Source organism: Pteronotus mesoamericanus, unplaced genomic scaffold (assembly GCF_021234165.1).
Source record: "Pteronotus mesoamericanus isolate MK-2021 breed Mesoamerican mustached bat unplaced genomic scaffold, CSHL_Meso_final contig_26, whole genome shotgun sequence".
In the NCBI taxonomy this organism is placed as follows: Eukaryota; Metazoa; Chordata; class Mammalia; order Chiroptera; family Mormoopidae; genus Pteronotus; species Pteronotus mesoamericanus.
The window spans coordinates 5,515,555-5,534,686 of record NW_026555109.1 but is presented as its reverse complement, the minus strand read 5'-3'; the positions used below and the strand labels follow the sequence as shown (position 1 = coordinate 5,534,686).

Below are 19,132 nucleotides of genomic sequence, written 5' to 3'. Positions count from 1 at the left end.
ATCTCCACCAAGCTAAAGTGAGTTTCAGTGTTTCCAGTTATCAGCTGGGTAACCTTGAATAAAATACTTCATTTCCTCAACCCTCAATTCCTCATCTGTAAAACGAGGATGCTACTCTTACTTAGTTTAAGATGATTAAAGTGAATAATAAATTATAATTTGTCCTATAAGTTGTGACTCATGATCAAAATATTCCATTTTATCCTTATGTTGCATCCTGACAAAATGATTATATCATAAACTCCTGAGAACAGGAACAATTCCTCCTCTAACTCTTTTTTATCTTCCCTATACAGCAAGTGCAGTGTTCTGCCCATAATGAAGTTGACTATTTGACATTTACAAAAATCAGCTTCCCTTGGAATCTCCAACTGCCTCCACTTTCCAAAAAAAAAAATTCTAATTTCAATTCCTGACTCCAAGGACAAAGAGCTCTTGTTACTTTGACCTAATCCTCTAAGGTTCATCCCTCTATATAATTGTGTTGTCACTATCTATAAAGTGCTTTGTTACTATGACAACTCACACATAATTGGGTATATGAGGAATTGAGGGTGGCTCTTCAAGACAGCTGCCCTCCCATCAGACTGTACTAAAACATTCTATCCTTCCACATGTTTTCTCAAACTTACATGTACTTTATGAACACTACAAACCAATAGCATTGATACAATAAGAAAATTATTAGAGGAGGAAATTGGAGGTTTCAGTTTCAATTCAGGGTCAGACATTATTTTGCAATCTAATTTGGCACGTTGTACTTGACTTTTCAGGACCACCCACCCCTTAACTTAAAGAAGATGAGTGAATAACATGCTTTCCTACAGCTTAATCCCTCCAATGTTCTCAATGTTCTGTAATATCTGAGTGTTGCTTAACTGAAATTATTTAACAAACCTTCCCAGTATTAAACATTAACATAGATCTTTTTATATGGCACGGTTCATTACCATGCCAATAAATGATTAATTATAATTCTCTGTCTGGACCAATAATTTGGCAGGATTTTTATGATTCATAATACGTACTGTGTTGTAATGTTACCTCTTGAAACTGACATACTAGCATTTATTGTTTTTTATTGCCTCTCTGAAGTGGCTTTTGAAAGACACCAAATGACAGGTTTAAAAAGGGTTTAAAAGTTTGATGTGATTGCAGTAGGCATTACTTCCCCAGCGAGGAGCGGAGGATTGGTGCTTCTGTGGATTTCTGTGACCATTTGAGCCAAAACCCAGCAATGAATAATTCAACGAGCTGTTTGGCCACTGCAACAGTTTGCAATGGTTCATCCTGCGTGGTACCTGTCAGCAATTTCAATGCCATTCTAAGTGTGGTCCTGAGTACCGTCTTGACCATTCTATTGGCTATGGTGATGTTCTCCATGGGATGCAATGTGGAAATCAAGAAATTCCTGGGGCACATAAAGCGGCCGTGGGGCATATGCATTGGTTTCCTCTGTCAGTTTGGAATCATGCCTCTTGTGGGATTCATCCTGTCGGTGGCCTTTGACATCCTTCCCATCCAGGCTGTAGTGGTGCTGATCATGGGATGCTGTCCTGGAGGAACTGCATCCAATATTTTGGCCTATTGGGTCGATGGTGACATGGACCTCAGGTAAGATATCTAAATCTTTATCTACTACAATCATATTGAATTAATCTTTCAGAAGCCTACGGCATTGTGAACATCCACCTGTTCTGCCACTGAACTAAGCTACAACTGTGGAATTAAACAGAAGGGAATAAATGCATTTACTTACCTTCCTGCACAGCTGAGATTACGTATTAGAATTTGTGAGTTATATTTTGTTTGTGTTTTTTAAATCTAACTCAGATAATAGGGATAACTGATGTTTATTTTTGGGAAAGACTAAAAAATAAATCTTTTCCAAGCCCCACAAGTTGCAGCTGAGAAAGTTTTCCTCTTCGGTATCAGAAAGAAAAAACCAACAGCTTTGTGGTGATGAGTTACTCTGAATACAATTATGAAATAAAATTATTCATTAAACATTAGAACCTATGATGAGACAGTCAACTCCACCAAAAACAGCTAGTTCTTTGGATGAGCTTTTTCTTGGCATAAGGACTAAGAAATAAATTGTACATTTGTTTTACTTCTACTGGTATTGAAAGAAAAGAAAAAACAGCAGCTTTCTTTTTTCTTTTAATTATGCTTACCTTACTATAAAACAGGAAATTGTTTCTCTCCTTCCCAGAGAGTAATCTACATTGCAATATTTCCTCAATTCATCTTACACCAGTCTGAAATAGCACTAGGAAAAAAAAAGAAATAATGAAAATAAGACAAAACATTAATGTGATGAGACTGAAAATTTTAATGCTGAAAGTCAAATAGACAGATTTTTTTCTTACCTCACAATTCCTCATTTCCTATGACAAGTATGTATTTTTGCAAACCATCCAGATGTAAATATAATGTGTCCTTATTAAACACCGTATACCAGGAAATCAGCTCTGTTAATCACCAGATTCTATACTCAGAAGTGAGAAGCTCAAAGTGTAGAAATGTAACCATTGCAAAATGTAAGCTATTCCAGGTTGATCCAGTGCCTACTGAGCTATTGGGAGGCAGCCACTACATGACCGGTACTAATTTCACCAGGAGCTTTAGAAAAACCATGCAAATTATATACCTTCATAGTACATATTTTTCACATAAGAAAATACTGTATCTTCCTTGCAATAGATTTTTTTTCCCCTAAGGAAAGTCCTGTAAAGAACAAAGGATGGCAAGTGCTGTTCAGATTTAGTTAATTTATGAGCCACCATATAGCAATAAGGTCTTTTTAGACTTCAGCTTGGTCTGACCCAGGTATAGGCACACAGAGGTGAGAATTCTAAAAGACGGTTGATGGGAGTAAACCAAATTGAATATGGAGCTCTGATTTCCACTAAACAGCTTTGACATAATACTCATTGGCCCTTGTACAACATGGGTTTGAACTGCGACAGTCCACTTACACATGGAATTTTTTCAATTAATACTGTAAATATATTTTCTCATTTTTATAATTTTCTTAATAACATTTTTCTTTAGCTTACTTTGTTATAAAAATACAGCATATAATACATATAACATACAAAATATATGTTAACTGACTATTTATGTTATTGGTGAAGGTTCTGGTCAAAAGTACCTTCCAACTACTGGTAAAGCTTTTGGGGGAGTTAAAAGTGATACATGGGGAAAAAAGCAATACATCGATTTTCTGCTATACATTGGGGTGTGAAATCAATGCCCCTAAACCTAACAGTTGTTCAAGGGTCAGCTCTACTTGCAAATGTTAACAAAATTGAAGAGTCTTGTACTTCAGCATAATGCCACACATGGAATGATTTTGTAAGATAGAAAGGTATATGTGATGCTGGGCTGTTTGGCTCTTGAAACAGGTTCTCTTCTACTGGCTAAAACTGTAAAACCCTAAAGCTCAAAGTTACACTCTTCTGTGGTTTTAAGGAAATCTTACTTCTCTTGAGATGATTATATAATCTAGTCTACACTATATACCAATTCCCATAAGAAACAATAATATTAAGAAATAAGAACCAAAAGCAGAATTTGAAAACTTATCCTTCAACAAGACAAAATAAGCCCTATAATGGGAGGGATGGCACTGAAAATTTTAATGTTCATTCTAAAAAGTGTGCACCCCACAGATCCCCTTTGTCTTCAAAATAATACCAACACCTCTCAAGTCCAATAGTAACCTTTCTAGCAATTTCACCTATCTAGAACTCAAACAAGACCCAACAAAAGACACTGCATACCCAAAATAAATCCCACTTAATCTCATAAACATTCATCACACAGGCCTACTTACTCTCCTAATTGTAATACTCTATCATGGTATTTCCCAGCCCAGAGGATGAGAAATATGAGTGGGGAGGGAGGGCTAAGGAGGCAGGTGTGAGTCCCACAGCACCAAGTGGAACCGGAAGTTTGACCTTAAGAGAAAAAAAAAATGCCTCCAGAATAAGGAGGATAACTACCAAACACAGCAGCTTCTGCATTTCTGACTTTAGGAACAAATATAATCACCCACAAGAAGTATTTTAGCAGAGCTAATAATGTTTATCACAATGACCCATAATCATTACAAAGAGGTTATGTTGCCACGTAAGATGATGACATTATACATTGCATATGTTACAGGAAAATTGTTCAATTATTTCTTTAAAATTCATTAAGAAAGTCATACGTCTGCTATTGGGAAACAGTTTTCCAACACTTCATTCTTCTGAAGTGAGCGCTGGATAACTAAAGTCTCCTGATAATTTATTTAGATACAATACCATCTACCATTTATATTTCTAATTTGGTCTTCTTGGAACTTTACCTTCTTCATTTCCACTAGAACTCTAAGAATGGTAGTAATATGATTCTTTATACCAACAGGTATCTTCACTAGTTGAACAGATACCCTAAACCTAACACACTGTCAGCAAAATAACTACCTGGCTTTAACTTTCCTAGATGTAGTTCCTGGGAAAAGAAACCAGATCATCTTTCCCTCACCCCATCGTCTCTTCCAAGCCTGGGAAACTATTGCATTTTGAAATCTCTAGTGACAAAAGAAAGAAGGGAAGGAAGGAAGAAAGGAAGGAAGGGAGGGAGGGAGGGAGGGAGGGAGGGAGGGAGGGAGGGAGGGAGGGAGGAAAGGGGAAAGGAGAGGAGTTATTTCTATAACTATCACCTCTCCACTTTCCAGCATCAACCACATACACTCTTCTTGATCTTTAAACTTGGTGTTTCATTTCTAATATGATTATAATTTTTTGCATTTCTTATCACTTACCTCACCAAATTCCTCAACATTCACTGGCTTCTCCTTCATTGCTTTATTCCTGAAAAGCAAGTAAAGTGATTCTCTCTGGTAGTGAATAGAGCTAAAGCCAAGAATTAAGATAAGAGCTTTTTTTTTTCCTTTTTCCCTTATTCCAATATAAATTCATGGTACATTTCTATTTTTGGCAACTATGCTCTTTATAGGACTTCAAATTTCTTCATATAAAATAATGTTTTCTTTTACTAATGAATTCCCCAACATTGCTTCTTAAAATTATCTGTGAATTTTCACCTAATTTTGAATGGTTTGATGGTCTTCTCATATCTTACTTCAAATGACATTGACTTCTAGTAATCTCTTCCACTGTCTCCTAGCAGAACCTCACTGTCAAGATGTCCACTAAAGCTAAACCATCTCTTTCTCCATCTCCTGCCTTATCCTTCTCATGTCCTTTAACAAACTGCCAAACTCAAAACCATGATTCAACTTCATAAATTGTCTTAACGATAACTCAGAATTGAAGCTTTCACAAAGGGAATTTCAAATAAAAACAAGGAGAAAAACAGAATTCCTTCTAAAAGTTTTTCTCATAGTTTAAAACAAAAAATTCTCAGGTTTCTCTTCACTGTGATCCAGGTAATGAATACTGCTTTCTTCTACCACCACCTTCTCATTTGCTACACTTGAGAAAACCTATAGGATGTGCTGGAATAAAAGTAATTTAATTATGGTTAACTTGAAATCCATTCTCATTTACTTTTTTAAATAAAATATAAAAGAAGAGAATGGTATAGAAAGTGAGGAAGGTAGAGAGGGGAAAATCTTTAACAAACCCCAGTACTTTAATTTTAAGTAGAACAAAGTACAATTTATAACAAATTAATTTATTGTGCTGTAGAACGCTGCCTCAGCATCTTATTTTGTATATAAATTAAGTTAGCCTGTCACCATAATCAATTGAACTTCTTAGAAATGGTTTACATACACTCTAGCATTGATTGTTACTACCCTACTTTAGTTCTACTAAGACAAGTGTTTTTTCCTAAATTCTTTAAAACACATTTTAAGTGAGGTGATTCCTGGTTTTTTATTTTAAAAAATGATTATTAGGAAAGTTAAGCCCCCTAATACATATTGTTCCTATCCTTTATTTTGCCAGAACTATGCTAAGTTGAATGCATTGAAATGAAATTTTGCACCTGCAGTTGTTTTCCTTAGCATTGTATAAGGTAGTTGTATTTGTTGTTCTTTCTTGGGGAGGAGGCAGGTGGTGTAAATAACTTAGCATCTTCCTGAAAGTCTATATATAATACCTTTAAGAAATTATTACTCTGATAGTTTCAATGCTACAGCTATTGGAGAAAGTAACTTTCAGAAAAATTTCTTCAATTTCCTGATTTAGAATTAATGAGCACCTTGCACTATTCTAAGTACTGGACTCAACTGGCTTAGTCAGTCTTCATAGTCTATGAGGTGGTAGTAATTATGATCTTCATATTACAGATAAGGAAGTGGGTAAAGAGAAGTAAATTTAAGTAAAATACCCAAAGTCACAGAGTAAGTGGCCATGCCTGCTTCCAAACCAGGCAGTGTCTGACCTTACTGTCTGGCCCAGCTATTTAAGGCTCTGTTCCTTGAGCAAAGGATGTACTTCTGTCTGCAGGGCACTTTAATGGGAGAAGGAAGACTCATTACCCAAAAACCTCTCTTCCATCCACTGTCACAGTACAGAAAATAACATAATTCCATATTAATCTTTTCATGTCAAAAGTCAAAATCCACTTACTTAACCAGGGCCACCCACTAAAACACAGATGCTCTTGGCAGAAATGCACCAGACCCTGGTTCTTTCTGAGTACACACTTGGTAATTTCTTAGCAGAAGTAAAATCCAGGCCTACCCTGCCTGCTTATATGTTTTCTTTGTTTTTTGGGGGGTCAGCCTCTCTTCTTTTCTCAAGATATGAGCATTTGGGGTAATAATTTGTCTCTTTCAGGAAATACACTGAAGCTTCCTCTCTTGGACATGAATTTCTCCCCTCAGGGCTCAGGGAGGCCCATCTCATCCCAATATAGACAGACAGTGTGAAGCCCCTGATGTCTCTTCTGTATAAATCTGTTTTCTGTTCTCCCATTAAAGGTTCAAAGGGTGGCACGTCCAAGCACCTTGGATCTTGTTTAATGATGAGCTTAAATAGCCATTAAATATATTCTCTAATTTTTGAGAACCAACAGGGAGGAATGGATGGCACAAGACAAAGTAGGAAGCTACAAAATACAGATCTCACCATTTTGCCCAAGGCTGAACCCTGCACAAACTGGGGCACATGTATATTTCTGTCCATCAGACTGGATGGTGCTGCTGGTTGAGACTGTGTTTTGTAGAACTTTCTAATCACTAATTGGAAACTCACCTTAGAAAATCCACCTTAGAAAACTCAGGTGGATGTATCAACCTGCCTGTTTCTTTTCAGCGTCAGCATGACCACATGCTCCACGCTGCTGGCCCTGGGAATGATGCCGCTGTGCCTCTTAATCTATACCAAAATGTGGGTGGACTCTGGGACGATCATAATTCCCTATGATAACATAGGTAAGTCATTCCTCTGCAAGATTTCTGATTATTCTTCTACTCTCTGTTTAGCCCTGGCTACATTCTCAGGGCAGGGTCAGACCCAGCTAGTGTTTATCTCTTGTACCAGCAGCAGTTTGTGCCCAATTAGGATTTCATTACAAGTGAATCTTTAATTTGAATTCAAGTTGACAAAATCTAAATTCCAAACTTTGACACTGCAAAAGAGCTTGTTTTTCCCTCCATTGAGATCATCAAGGAGAGGGGCCGACTTAAAGGGTCTCCTGGCACAGCTGTCTGGACCTGAGGAGGACAAGTTGCTATAATTTTCCTTAACCCACAGTGCAACTAGTTCATAAGAACAAGAGTTTGCTCCCAGACACTTACACTGAATACAAAAAACATTCCACCAATGATTTTAAAATAGGGCACCCAGTAAGCAATCACAAGTATGGCCATAGGAAACTACTATAAAAAACAGATTGTTTTATAACATTTAACTGTGAGCCACACCTTGATTCAAAAGTTTATCTACTGGCATAGTCTGGTACTGATGCCCAGGAAATCAAATTTGCTGGTTATGGCTCTGTCTCCACTCTTTTCAGCTCCCAGGTATTCACACCATCCCAATGGAGCTCTTTTCTATTTCTGGGACAATAAATGATGGTGGAAGACTAAGTTGTTGGTGTAACATGGTGTTAAGAACAAGATGGTTCCTGGTCTATCAAAACCAGGCATTTTCCACAGAACTATCATCATCATGGATGAGATGTTGGGGAAATAGTACTTCAGTACAAGTTGCTAGGTTCATTACAAGCTAAGCAGTCTGTTTTCAGCTGACTTTGGAGACAAATGTCTCCCTAACGAGATGCCTCACAGAGGTATATAAGTGTCCTATTGAAGGGAGCAGGTAAGCAAAATCTAAATGATGACTCAGCAGGATGGGATTCCTATTGTAAAAGGAGTAAAAGGGATTCCTATTGACATGGGAAGCTGGAATGGATGGCACCTAAAATCCCTTCCATTTCTAAGGAGTGTTGTTTTCTGCAATAAAACATGATTCAGGATCTACACAACTGATTTAGAATGAACTTTGGAAATACTAATCAGGAACAATCTGTATTGCAATATTTTCAAATAGTCTCTTCTCTCTCCCCACCCCATTAGAAAAACAATTAATTAAATTTTTTTTTTTTAGTGGTCGTCCTTGACACACTGTGTTGAGTATGGGATTTTCCTGGTCAAAGACCTTCTATTGAACTTTGGGAACTCTTCCATATCAGACATAATCTCCTACTGCAAACAGGTTTTAGGATGACCCTCCAAAACCACCTGCTTATGCTCATGCTGCTGAGCTCTCTGCCTGTTCCTCTAAAAGACACCTTCCTTAGAGTTAAAATGTAGTTTGCTTGAGTGTCATACATTGTAGGCCTATCAAAGAACATAGCTGTGGAATGAAGAGCTTTAATTCTATATTAGTCATTACTTAAGAAAATAATTTAAGCTTCAAAATATTCTCTTGGTATGTATTTCCTCCTGGAAAATACCTTATAGTAACATGAGTTATTATAACTATGGTGTGAATGACATAGCACATCCTTTAAAGTGAGTAAATTTTGAAAGGAAGAGAAAGTAATTAGGAATGGAATAAAGGATCATCAGAGAAGTAAAAGGCAAAAAAAGAAGAAAAAAGAAAGAGAGTAGAAGAGAACGGAAAGATAAAAAAACATTTAAATGAGAGTTTGAAAAACAAAGATATTAACTCAACTTACTCTCCATCCTGCCTAGGTCTTTTTCCAACCTAACCTTCTTGCTATTGGTTTTCTAATCCTTTAATGTATAAAACAAACAACCTAGTTTCTTCAAAAGATGTTATTACTACTTTTTAGATTAGGAAATTAAGGTTCAGGATAACTATTTAATTTGTCAAGATGACCAGAGAGGTGGAAACAACCCCCTGATCTGCTCTCTGCTCTGCTCTGTGAGCAGGACTGTTGGACACAGGCTCTACACAAGTGCTCATGATGCTCTGAGGATTCAATAAACACCCACTGAGCCCTTTCAGATGATAATATCTGGATGAAGGAGGAGGCAGCTTTACAGCTGGTCCCACTGAAAACCCACTGCAGCAAGTTGTTGTTCTATTCCTCTCTACCCTACATTTTTTCACCACCTAATTCTCACAACAACAGTGTGAGATATACATAATTTTACCCATTTCACAAACAGGGAAACCAAGACTCAGAGGTCTTAATTGATCTGCACAGTTCTCACAGTTTCTGAATAAGGTTCAGCTCGGAGATTATCTGGCTCCAAGTTCTACCACATGACTCCATTCACTATTCTCTTTCATTCTCTTCTTCTACTTTTCTTTCCTCCTAAATATCTACTGTGTAAACTTGATTAAATACCAAGTTATGATTCGAATAGTATAACTGTAAGCAGATGAATAGACAGGCATTTGACAGAAAACATAGGCATAAGAGGAATAAGAAAAACAAATAGAGCCTGGGAGAAGGAAAAAACAGGACCTCTAGAACACTGAGGAGTAAAGAGTTAGAACAGATCACCTTTCCTGGAAGGAACCACACACTTTGAGTATGAAAGGCAAAAAGTGTCTTCTCCAGTCAAGTTGAAGTCCTGGAAAAATTTTATGTGGCTTCATGTGTCTAGGAGAAGAAATGTGCCATGGATTTCGGCAGGTGGTCCTGCTTGCTTATTTATTCAGTATCCTTGGGCTGTCCTGAGAGATAAAGCCTCCAAGCAAGAGCAGCCAAACATGGGAGTGGGCTGCCCTTTCACAGATTTAACACATTAAAAATATATATTAACAAAATCTAACCACACACATTCCAAGCACAGTATTTGCACCGAGATTTAAGCTACCACAGTACAATCACTTCACACAATTTAGGGAATAGTCTGGAGATCCAGAAGAGGAAGTTTTCTCCCAAAGTATCAGAATGTAAGGATACCCAAAGGGGACTTCTCTGAGAGCTCTTACTAGTCAGAATATCTGTGAACAACCCTTCTACATATCCATTGTCCCGTCATTTTCTCCTTATTCTCCTCATCATCTTTTTTCTTTTTCTTTTTCTTTTTCTTTTTTTGTCCTGCTCTTGGTACCCTTAGCCATCAGAAGGCTACAAAAAATTATGTTTCTATCACTATTATATTTATTTTAAATTCACAATTATAGACCTGGATTCTAGAATCTCTTTTCCAGTCCTAGTTAAATCTGTTCTAATCTAAGCAACATCTGCTTTCAGAATTTCATTAATCATTCCCACTTCCTCTTACTGATTTAAAAGGATGTTTAAAAAAAAAAAGCCCATGAGCAGCTATTGGACAAATGAGTGTTAAATATGGAGAAACAAACCATATGTCACAAGAGCAGCAGTAAATTTAACATGGTGAAATCGAAGTATGACTCTTTTATCTGGCTGGGTGAGCACATTCCTGCAAAGAATTGTAATTACCTGAGACATTATCAAATATATTATCTCACAGAAAATTTAAAGCATGCTTTTGAACCTATTCTCTCACCTTTCTGCTTTAGATTTGACTAACCAAAGTCCATCTTAATCAGAAGTCATTAGCCCACCAAAAGCCTGGAGCAGTTTGAACTTTTCTTCTATTTCTACTACCATTAATTAACAGACATACAAAATACCATCTATGTCTCTCCAAGAAAACATGCACACACACACTTTGAAAAGATATTTGCCCAGAATATAAAGTTCCTAACATGAACTAAGTCAAGACTCTGTCACACTGAAACTAAAATATAGTGATCGGCAGTATAAAGAACTCTAAAAAAATTAACCCAGGATTTAGGGAAAGGATTTATATCAATATTTTTATTCTTTCCAATAATATTAAATTATCTACTGACATGGATAAAAGAGGAGAGTTTGTTTTTATTCTGTTTTGTGTATTTGAGAAGGAAAACTGATTTATTACCTAAACCTTTCTTCAGGCTGCTTACTCTTTTGTTTTCTTCTTTACTTGTGCTGTGTCCTGTTGATTGAACTGCTCTTCTATCATCTTCAGGTACATCTTTGGTTGCTCTTGTTGTTCCTGTTTCCATTGGAATGTTTGTTAATCACAAATGGCCCCAGAAAGCCAAGATCATACTTAAGGTAAGTGGCCCATGACAATAGGCGGCATAGCCAAATGCACCACAGTGTGAGTTGAAGTGGTAGGTCTTTGCAGCTACTATACTGGTTTTCTTATTATACTATAAACCTAATTTGAGAGGGGTAGTTGCTTGAAGTTATTAGACATGCAGTCCACTCTTCTAGGATGCCCTTCTTCACTCAATCTACAGGAAAAAAAATTTCTATTTACCCTTTGAGATGCTCAATTCACACATCACATCTTGGTTTTACTTTACTCTGTACTCCCACAACACTTTGCTTTTCTCTCTCTTATGTGGGTTTGTATTATAAAGTATCTCTACACATGGTCTTAAAAATAGGTCACATCTTTCTTATCCCTTTATCTATATGGCTAGTTCAGTGCCAGGTAATTAGTAGGTGATATATATAATAATTTACAACTATTCATTTCCCTTCATTAACTATGTTCTAGCTAGATGATATGTATACAGTAACGATGCTACAGACACAGATGACATAGATATATAAACATAGATAGAGACATAGTCATATTCTAATGATTGGGGAGCAAAGTGAGTTAGTTGGTATTCTCTGGACAAAAAAATAAGTTCTAAACTCTATTTTTTTTAATGTGAAAGGGAAAAAATAATAACAGCAGTGGCTTTTATTTTTATAGAGTTTTATATCTATTTTCTCATTATTGTAACAATCATAAAAGGTGACTAGGGCAAGATTTTATCCTTAATTATAGATCAAGAAGATTCAGAGAGGTTTCAAGATTTATCAAAACAAGGAGAGCAGATGTGGAATCTGGGAGCCAGGTCTTCCAGTTTTTATTGAGTGGGTTTTCTTCCTCTCTGATAAGAATAATATCCAAGCGAAAATATCTTCTGCAGGTCACTCCAGCATGGACGTTATATGTCTGTTATTTTCCTAAAAATTAAAATGTGGTACAAGCATGCATTTCTGGTGGGCTGACCATGGTGGCCATCAGATGAGGAATACACTGAGAGGAAGCTTTGTTATCACAATTGTTGGGTCTGCTTGTGTCTTTCTTCCAGATTGGGTCCATCACAGGTGCAATCCTCATCGTGCTCATAGCTGTGGTTGGAGGAATATTGTACCAATCTGCCTGGATCATAGCTCCCAAACTGTGGATTGTAGGAACAATATTTCCTGTGGCTGGTTACTCTCTAGGGTTTTTTCTGGCTAGGATAGCTGGTCAGCCCTGGCACAGGTATGATATTTTGGTAAAGCTGACTGGGAAATTTTTTCTATAATAGCTATTGTATTACTTTGCTAGTGCTGCTATAACGAAGTACCCCAAATGGGTTCACCTATACAATAGAAATTTACTGTCTTACAGTTCTGGAGGCCAGAAGTCTAAAACCAGTGTGTAGCACCTTCAGTTCCTTCTGAGGGATGTGAAGGGGAATCTGTCCCAGGCCTTTCTCCTTGGCTTGTAGAAAGCCATATTCTCCCATTTCTCTTCATATTGTCTTCTTCTATGTGTATCTCTGGATCCAAATTTTCCCCTTTTATAAAGACATAGGTCATATTGGATTAGGATGCACTCTAATCACCTTATCTTAACTAATTATATATGCAATGACCTATTTCCAAATAAGATCACATTTGGGAGGATACAATTCAACCCATAATAACTGCAAATAAATACTGATAACAAATTCAAAAATCTTCCACCTGTAATAACATTTGCCCTATTTCTAAATGTCATTTTTTCCTAAATTATGCAAGCCTCCCAGAAACAAAATACTGTCTCTCTTTTGCTGACATTCTTTTGGACCATATCCTGTACAATGCAGGTTGAGTTATCCCATTGTCTTCATCCTTTTTGTCCAAGCAAAGTATTCTCTACAAAGGCACTGAGCTTGGCCTTATAATACATGAGGGTCCCTTCAGCCAGCAACAGTCTTAACACATTATCCAAAGGTGCTGACTCTTAGAATGGGGTTTAGCATTTACAGGTTTGATATTGAGTGAAAATATTTCCTCTCCACTCCAACTAGCCCATTCTGAGTCAATAGGCAGAGGAAAGTGCCAGTACATAGATGAGATTGGGAAAGAGATGAGAAGCCCTGAACAGTAGAAAGAGTGTGGCATGAGTCTAGTTGACTGGGTGTGCACTCCGACCAACAGCTTACCAGCTGTGGGATCTCAGGCCAGGCATTCATTTCTTTCTCTGACTTTTCTGTTCTGTAGAATGGGGGCTGGAACAGCTGCCACGAAGATTTTTAAACAGTATTTAAGGATTAAAAATAGAACTAGCACCGGCCCATGGTACTCAGTTGGTTGGAGTGTTTTCCCTTAAACTGAAGTGTTGAGGGTCTATTGGGACACATACCTGGATTGTGGGTTCAATCTCCAGTCAGAGTGCATGCAGGAGGTAACAAATTGATGTTTCTCTCTCACATTGATGTTTCTCTCTCTTTCTTCCTCCTTTCCTCTCTCTCTCTAAAAGCAATAAAAAAAAATGTGTTAGGTTGAGGATAAAAAATTTTTTTAAACAACTTAACAATAAAACATCAAATACTTTACCTTGACTGTTCCCTCAGCCCCTGCTCAGTGCTCTGCACTCTTATCATGCATGTAATGGAACAGAGTGAAATGAACCCCCTTTTATGGACATTTATGGAACACTAATGTAAATGAGCTGCTTCTTTTATATATATGCTTTTAATTTATATATACCTCTTTTTAATGTAATATATTTATTCAACATATATTTTTATTTATGTTGAATAGATACCTTACTTACTACTAAATATATGATATATTAAATATAATACAAATAAATATTCTCTATGCATATATATATACACACATGTATACATATAGGTATAGGTATAGGTATATTTCGCTGCTCATGGGGCAAAATAAGCTATCTGGTGTTCATTGTTTCCATGGACAAAAAGATGCTATAATCTCCAGGGGTTTTTTTTCTTTAATGTAAAAAAGAGAAAACAACCACCATGGATTTTGTTTGCATATGACTTTTTAATTTACATAGAGTTTTATATCCATTTACTATCCATAACAACAATTATAAAAGACGATTAGGGCAAGAATTCATCTATGTGTATATATGTGTGTATGTATATAGAGAGAGAATATTTATTTATATAATATTATATAAGTTATATATTTATTCTATGTAAACAAAATTATATATTGCATATATATTAAAAGCACACCTACATATATTTTATACACACACACACATACACACACACACACATATATATGTACTTGTTCTCATTATATGAAGTCTTTCTAGAAAACATCCAGTCATGTAATATGAAAAATAGAGACATTTATTGAAGACACAAGAAACATTGTACATAGGACAGTGATGTCTCAGTCCCTTTCAAAGTAGGCACCTTGGGACCTCACACAGTTCTCCTAATCGCCATCAGCTGCCCCTTCATATTTTCCTGAATCTCATTGATGGTATGAAATCTCTTCCCTTTCAAAGGTTATTTTAGTTTTAGGAAAATCCAGAAGTTGCAGGGCACCAAACTTGGGCTGAGTCACCTGGTTTATTTGATGTTTTGCAAAAAAACCCTGCACAAGTTAGGAAGCATAAGCGGGTACATTGTTGTAATGATGCTGCCAATCACCAGTTGCCCACAGTTATGGCCTTCTGAGTCATCCAAATATTTTCCACGGAGGAATGTTCAAGCTTCACACAAAATTTGATGCAGATTCGTTGTTCTACTCAACATTCTTTAATGCAACAGCCACACACAGTACACATGCTTCCCTCAATGGCATCTACTGCCCCCACTGACTAGTACAGTGAAGTCATCACTATTCATACATGTGCATTCCAGTCCACTCTCTTTGGCTGCCAGGTTACATCGATGTCACACAAACCATTCTCATTTTATTAACAATAGCTTGTCTTTTTCCAGACAGACCACATGTCTGCTTGTAATGTAATACAATAACAAAGTAAAGCAAAGCAAAACAAAACAATAAAAACATATATTTTCTTATCATTTTTTTCAGATGCAGAACAGTTGCTTTGGAAACAGGAATGCAGAACACTCAGCTGTGCTCGACCGTAGTCCAGCTCTCCTTCACCTATGAGGAGCTTAATCAAGTGTTCACCTTCCCACTCATCTACAGTATTTTCCAGCTTGCCTTTGCTGGAATCTTCTTAGGAAGTAAGGAATAATACTAATTATGTTTTGTTATGATGTTCTTTGAGAAATCCTGGATTTACTAATGTGGCTTTTTTTAACAAGTTTTTTTCTGGCAATGAATTATATAAATTCAATTGCCTTTTTTCTGGCAGTGAAAAAAAAATGGATGGGTAAAGCCACCCATAATATTATCATGACTTTCCAACTGCTGATGAAAATTATTGTAATTTTACCAAAAGGTTCTAGTAAAGATTATTTTTAAGTGTAAAATAGTGAAGATCAATTCTCTCCATTGACTTTCTTTCCCTCAGCAGTTAGGGAGACATATTGACCTGTTAGCACCATATTATTGTGTATCTTTCTCCATGCTTTCAGGAACCTTGAACTGGTCATTTTTTCTTCAAAAGACTGTGTTGATATAATTCATAAATATAGAATATTTATCAGAAAAATGATATAAAAAGATATTTATCATACTAAGTTATATTGGAAGGCAGCTATATGTAACTACATATATTTTTAAATGCCTATATAATTGAAACAGTTGAAGCAAATGTGTTTTATTTCAAATACTAGGGATAGCTAACCTGATTTTTAATTTTACTTTGATGAAGCACATAGCTTTGATACATTAGCCCCTGTCACATGCTGGCCTTCACCTTATTGAAACTTTTTTCTACATTTTTTTCCAAGGATTCAGGATGTTGAACCTCTATTTTTAAATTCTATTTTTTCAAAAATACAGAAACTGCTGTTTTAAGTAAGCTTCATGGCATTTTAACCAGGATTGTATAGTGAAGGTGAAGGACACAAATGATATGAATGTTAAGTTATAAAATGACCAGAGATACAGTTTTGTTTGGGTTTGGTTTTACATTTTTATTCTAATAGGTATTCAAACTTACCTGTGGATGCTAATCATTTTCTGTACCACTATCTTGAATGTTATTCTCAAAGCAGAGTTTACCTTTCTAGTCTAGGATTCACTGAAACCATTGGATGCCTTCCACTGATTTATCACCAATGCAGGAGACAGGGGTTCATGGCCTAATTACCTTGTTTTTGTGTGATGCAGATATACCCATTTGGTACAACTTAAGACTTTCCAAATAATTAGCTCGTGATGTCTACTTGGCCAGCCAGAGAAAGTAGACTGGTTGATAGGCCAACTAAGTAGATTAATTAGTTGAATAACTAACTCAAAAGGAATTAATGGATAAGCTGAAGGAATGATGAGGCAGGCACCAGTAATGGTCTCATATTTTCCAAGTTTAGCGGTAAAATATTAATTCCAATTGAATCCACGTATTGATTTAGAAAACAAGGAAGGCATCTTTATTAACTATATGTAATATTTGGAAGCATATTTTGGTGAAAAGATTAGCTGTCTAAATATTTTTTGGAACAAGAAAAGAGAGAGGGGGAGGGAAAGGAAGGGAGGGAGGAAGGGAGGAAGGGAGAGAGGGAAAGGAATAAAGAGTTTGGTTAAATAAAATCAGTGGTGTATGTATAAGTTGGGGGCACTCCAGCTCAAAAGTGTTTATAATAAAAGTGTTGGGGTTTTTAATTAACCACAAGCTCAATTCAATGATTCAGTAAATCAGTGGCTTTACATCTAATATATTACTAGAAGTGAAGGAATCAACCCAAGAAGCATTGATCTTGACATACTAAGATCTTTGAAGAAGGACATTGTCTCTCTCAGCTGTGTATCATAATGATAGTTAATATTTTTTGAGCATTCACTATTCTTTTAGGGCCATGCTAGTCACTTTTATCCCATTTAATGTCCACAACTTGCCCTATGAGATAGACAACATTATTAAACAAATGTTAAATGTGAGGTACTGGAATCTGAGGATAAATAAAATCTTCTCTTCCCCGGTGAACTTTGGAACCAACTAAGAGGTAGAAAAAATCAGATATCTAGATAGCAAAATAGCACTGTTATTACAGACAAAACAAAATTAGAAAATAGGGCTTGAAACTGCAACCAAATGGGCTTGTTAATACCACTCCTTTCCACTGCCTCACACATGTGCACAAATATACATCTATACACATAAATTACAGGTTTCCCCTTGCAGGGCAGTCTGTCCAATTAAGCTGATCTCAAAAATATGCTGAGAAATAGCTGTCACCAGAGACTAGCAGTTCCATATACCAGAGGAAGGCATCATGATCACCAATCAGCCACCACACCCCACCCATCCCTTTCTCATGGGAAGGAATGAATGAAGGCTGGGAGAGATGGAGTGTTATTCCAGCTCAAGTTCTCTCACAGAGTCCATTAGATCAAGATCCTGGACAACACCCTTTAGCATACAATATAATTATCAAGGAATAGCACCTTAACTGGGAAAGGGTAGGTATGGAATAAATGTTTGCTACTGTTACTATTGATGAATACCACCTTCATAAGTCATGGGAGCAAGCATTCTGTATGGTTGTATGCTAGGTCTTCCTGAAGTTCAGTCATTCCTCTAACCATGAGTGTTCATGGAACTAGGAATGTCAATTGCTCCTTCTAAGTAGCCTCCAGCCTACAGAATGTACAAACTTCTTTTTGGACCATAGCTTTTAAACACTGTTCAAAGTGTGCAGCTAATTATTATAAAATTTGCTTAACTTCTTGTGTATTTTTTTCTAGTTTACTTGTCATATAAGAAATGTTATGGAAAAAACAATGAGGAATTTCCAGAGAGCAAAAACAATGAAACAGTCTCCGAGTCATCACTCTATAAGGTCAATGAAGGATTTCAACCACATGAAAAGTAGACCCCCAGTGGACAAGAAAGAAGAATTCTAAAGAACATACTTCAGCTATAACAATATTTAATTATTTGTTTTCATGGAATATTGGGCAGGAAAATGTCGAAGTGAAAACTTAAATTCCAATTGAACCTATATATTTATTTGTTTTGGAACAAAATGACTGGTGGTCCAAATCTTTAATGTGACAAATATTTATATGTGTATAAATATTTTTATGTCTTAAAATATGCCCCAATATACCCTCAGACATCAGACTAAACCTGCCAGAATTCCTGAACAGAATTGTTACCCAGAATTTCATAGCTTAGAGATGAGTACTTGGCTTCTTATATGATAAAATAGATCCACTGAATTATTATTAGAGTGATTAAAATTTTCTCCAGTATTTATTTATGATTGTTAAAAAGATTGAAATTAACATCTTCCATTGACATATTATTTTGAAAATGTTGCAACCTATTTATATAACTTTGTAATATAACATGGACAAATATCTGATTTCCTGTATTAAATATTAAATTTTTAAAAAATACAGAAATTGTCACTTACCTAAGTTACAACCCAGAAGCAAAAATAAGAGAAAAGCTACTAAATAGACTCTAGTAACAAAATTAGAATCATGACCATACTCATCACTGATATTATATACCCACTAGACTTTTTTCTTTAAAAAAATGGCTTGAATTTAG

At 36.2% G+C, this 19,132-nt stretch overlaps 1 protein-coding gene and 1 long non-coding RNA gene across 2 annotated transcripts in view; one reads left to right on the top strand and one right to left on the bottom strand.

Moving 5' to 3' along the window:
• LOC129071204 (uncharacterized) overlaps window positions 1-5,470 on the bottom strand; it is a 34,303-nt gene extending 28,833 nt beyond the window's left edge. The window contains exons 1-2 of the long non-coding RNA XR_008529221.1: window positions 4,817-5,470; window positions 2,178-2,272 (exon numbers count right to left, since the gene is read on the bottom strand). This is a non-coding gene — a long non-coding RNA (uncharacterized LOC129071204). The remainder of the gene's footprint in view (window positions 1-2,177; window positions 2,273-4,816) is intronic.
• Window positions 1,238-18,446, top strand: SLC10A2 (solute carrier family 10 member 2). Its single transcript, XM_054574380.1, has 6 exons — window positions 1,238-1,614; window positions 7,281-7,399; window positions 11,432-11,520; window positions 12,561-12,736; window positions 15,532-15,689; window positions 18,319-18,446. Exons 1-6 carry the CDS (start codon window positions 1,238-1,240, stop codon window positions 18,444-18,446), a joined length of 1,047 nt encoding a protein of 348 aa, XP_054430355.1.
• Window positions 18,447-19,132: the final 686 nt, after the last annotated feature.

What these genes read in the sequence shown, in the direction of transcription:
- SLC10A2 (XM_054574380.1), top strand. Translation starts at nt 1,238, where the DNA reads ATGAATAATTCAACGAGCTGTTTGGCCACTGCAACAGTTTGCAATGGT. An exon ending in AAGCCAAGATCATACTTAAG is followed by an intron (nt 11,521 to 12,560) that starts GTAAGTGGCCCA and finishes TCTTTCTTCCAG; the next exon opens with ATTGGGTCCATCACAGGTGC. An exon ending in GCTGGTCAGCCCTGGCACAG is followed by an intron (nt 12,737 to 15,531) that starts GTATGATATTTT and finishes CATTTTTTTCAG; the next exon opens with ATGCAGAACAGTTGCTTTGG.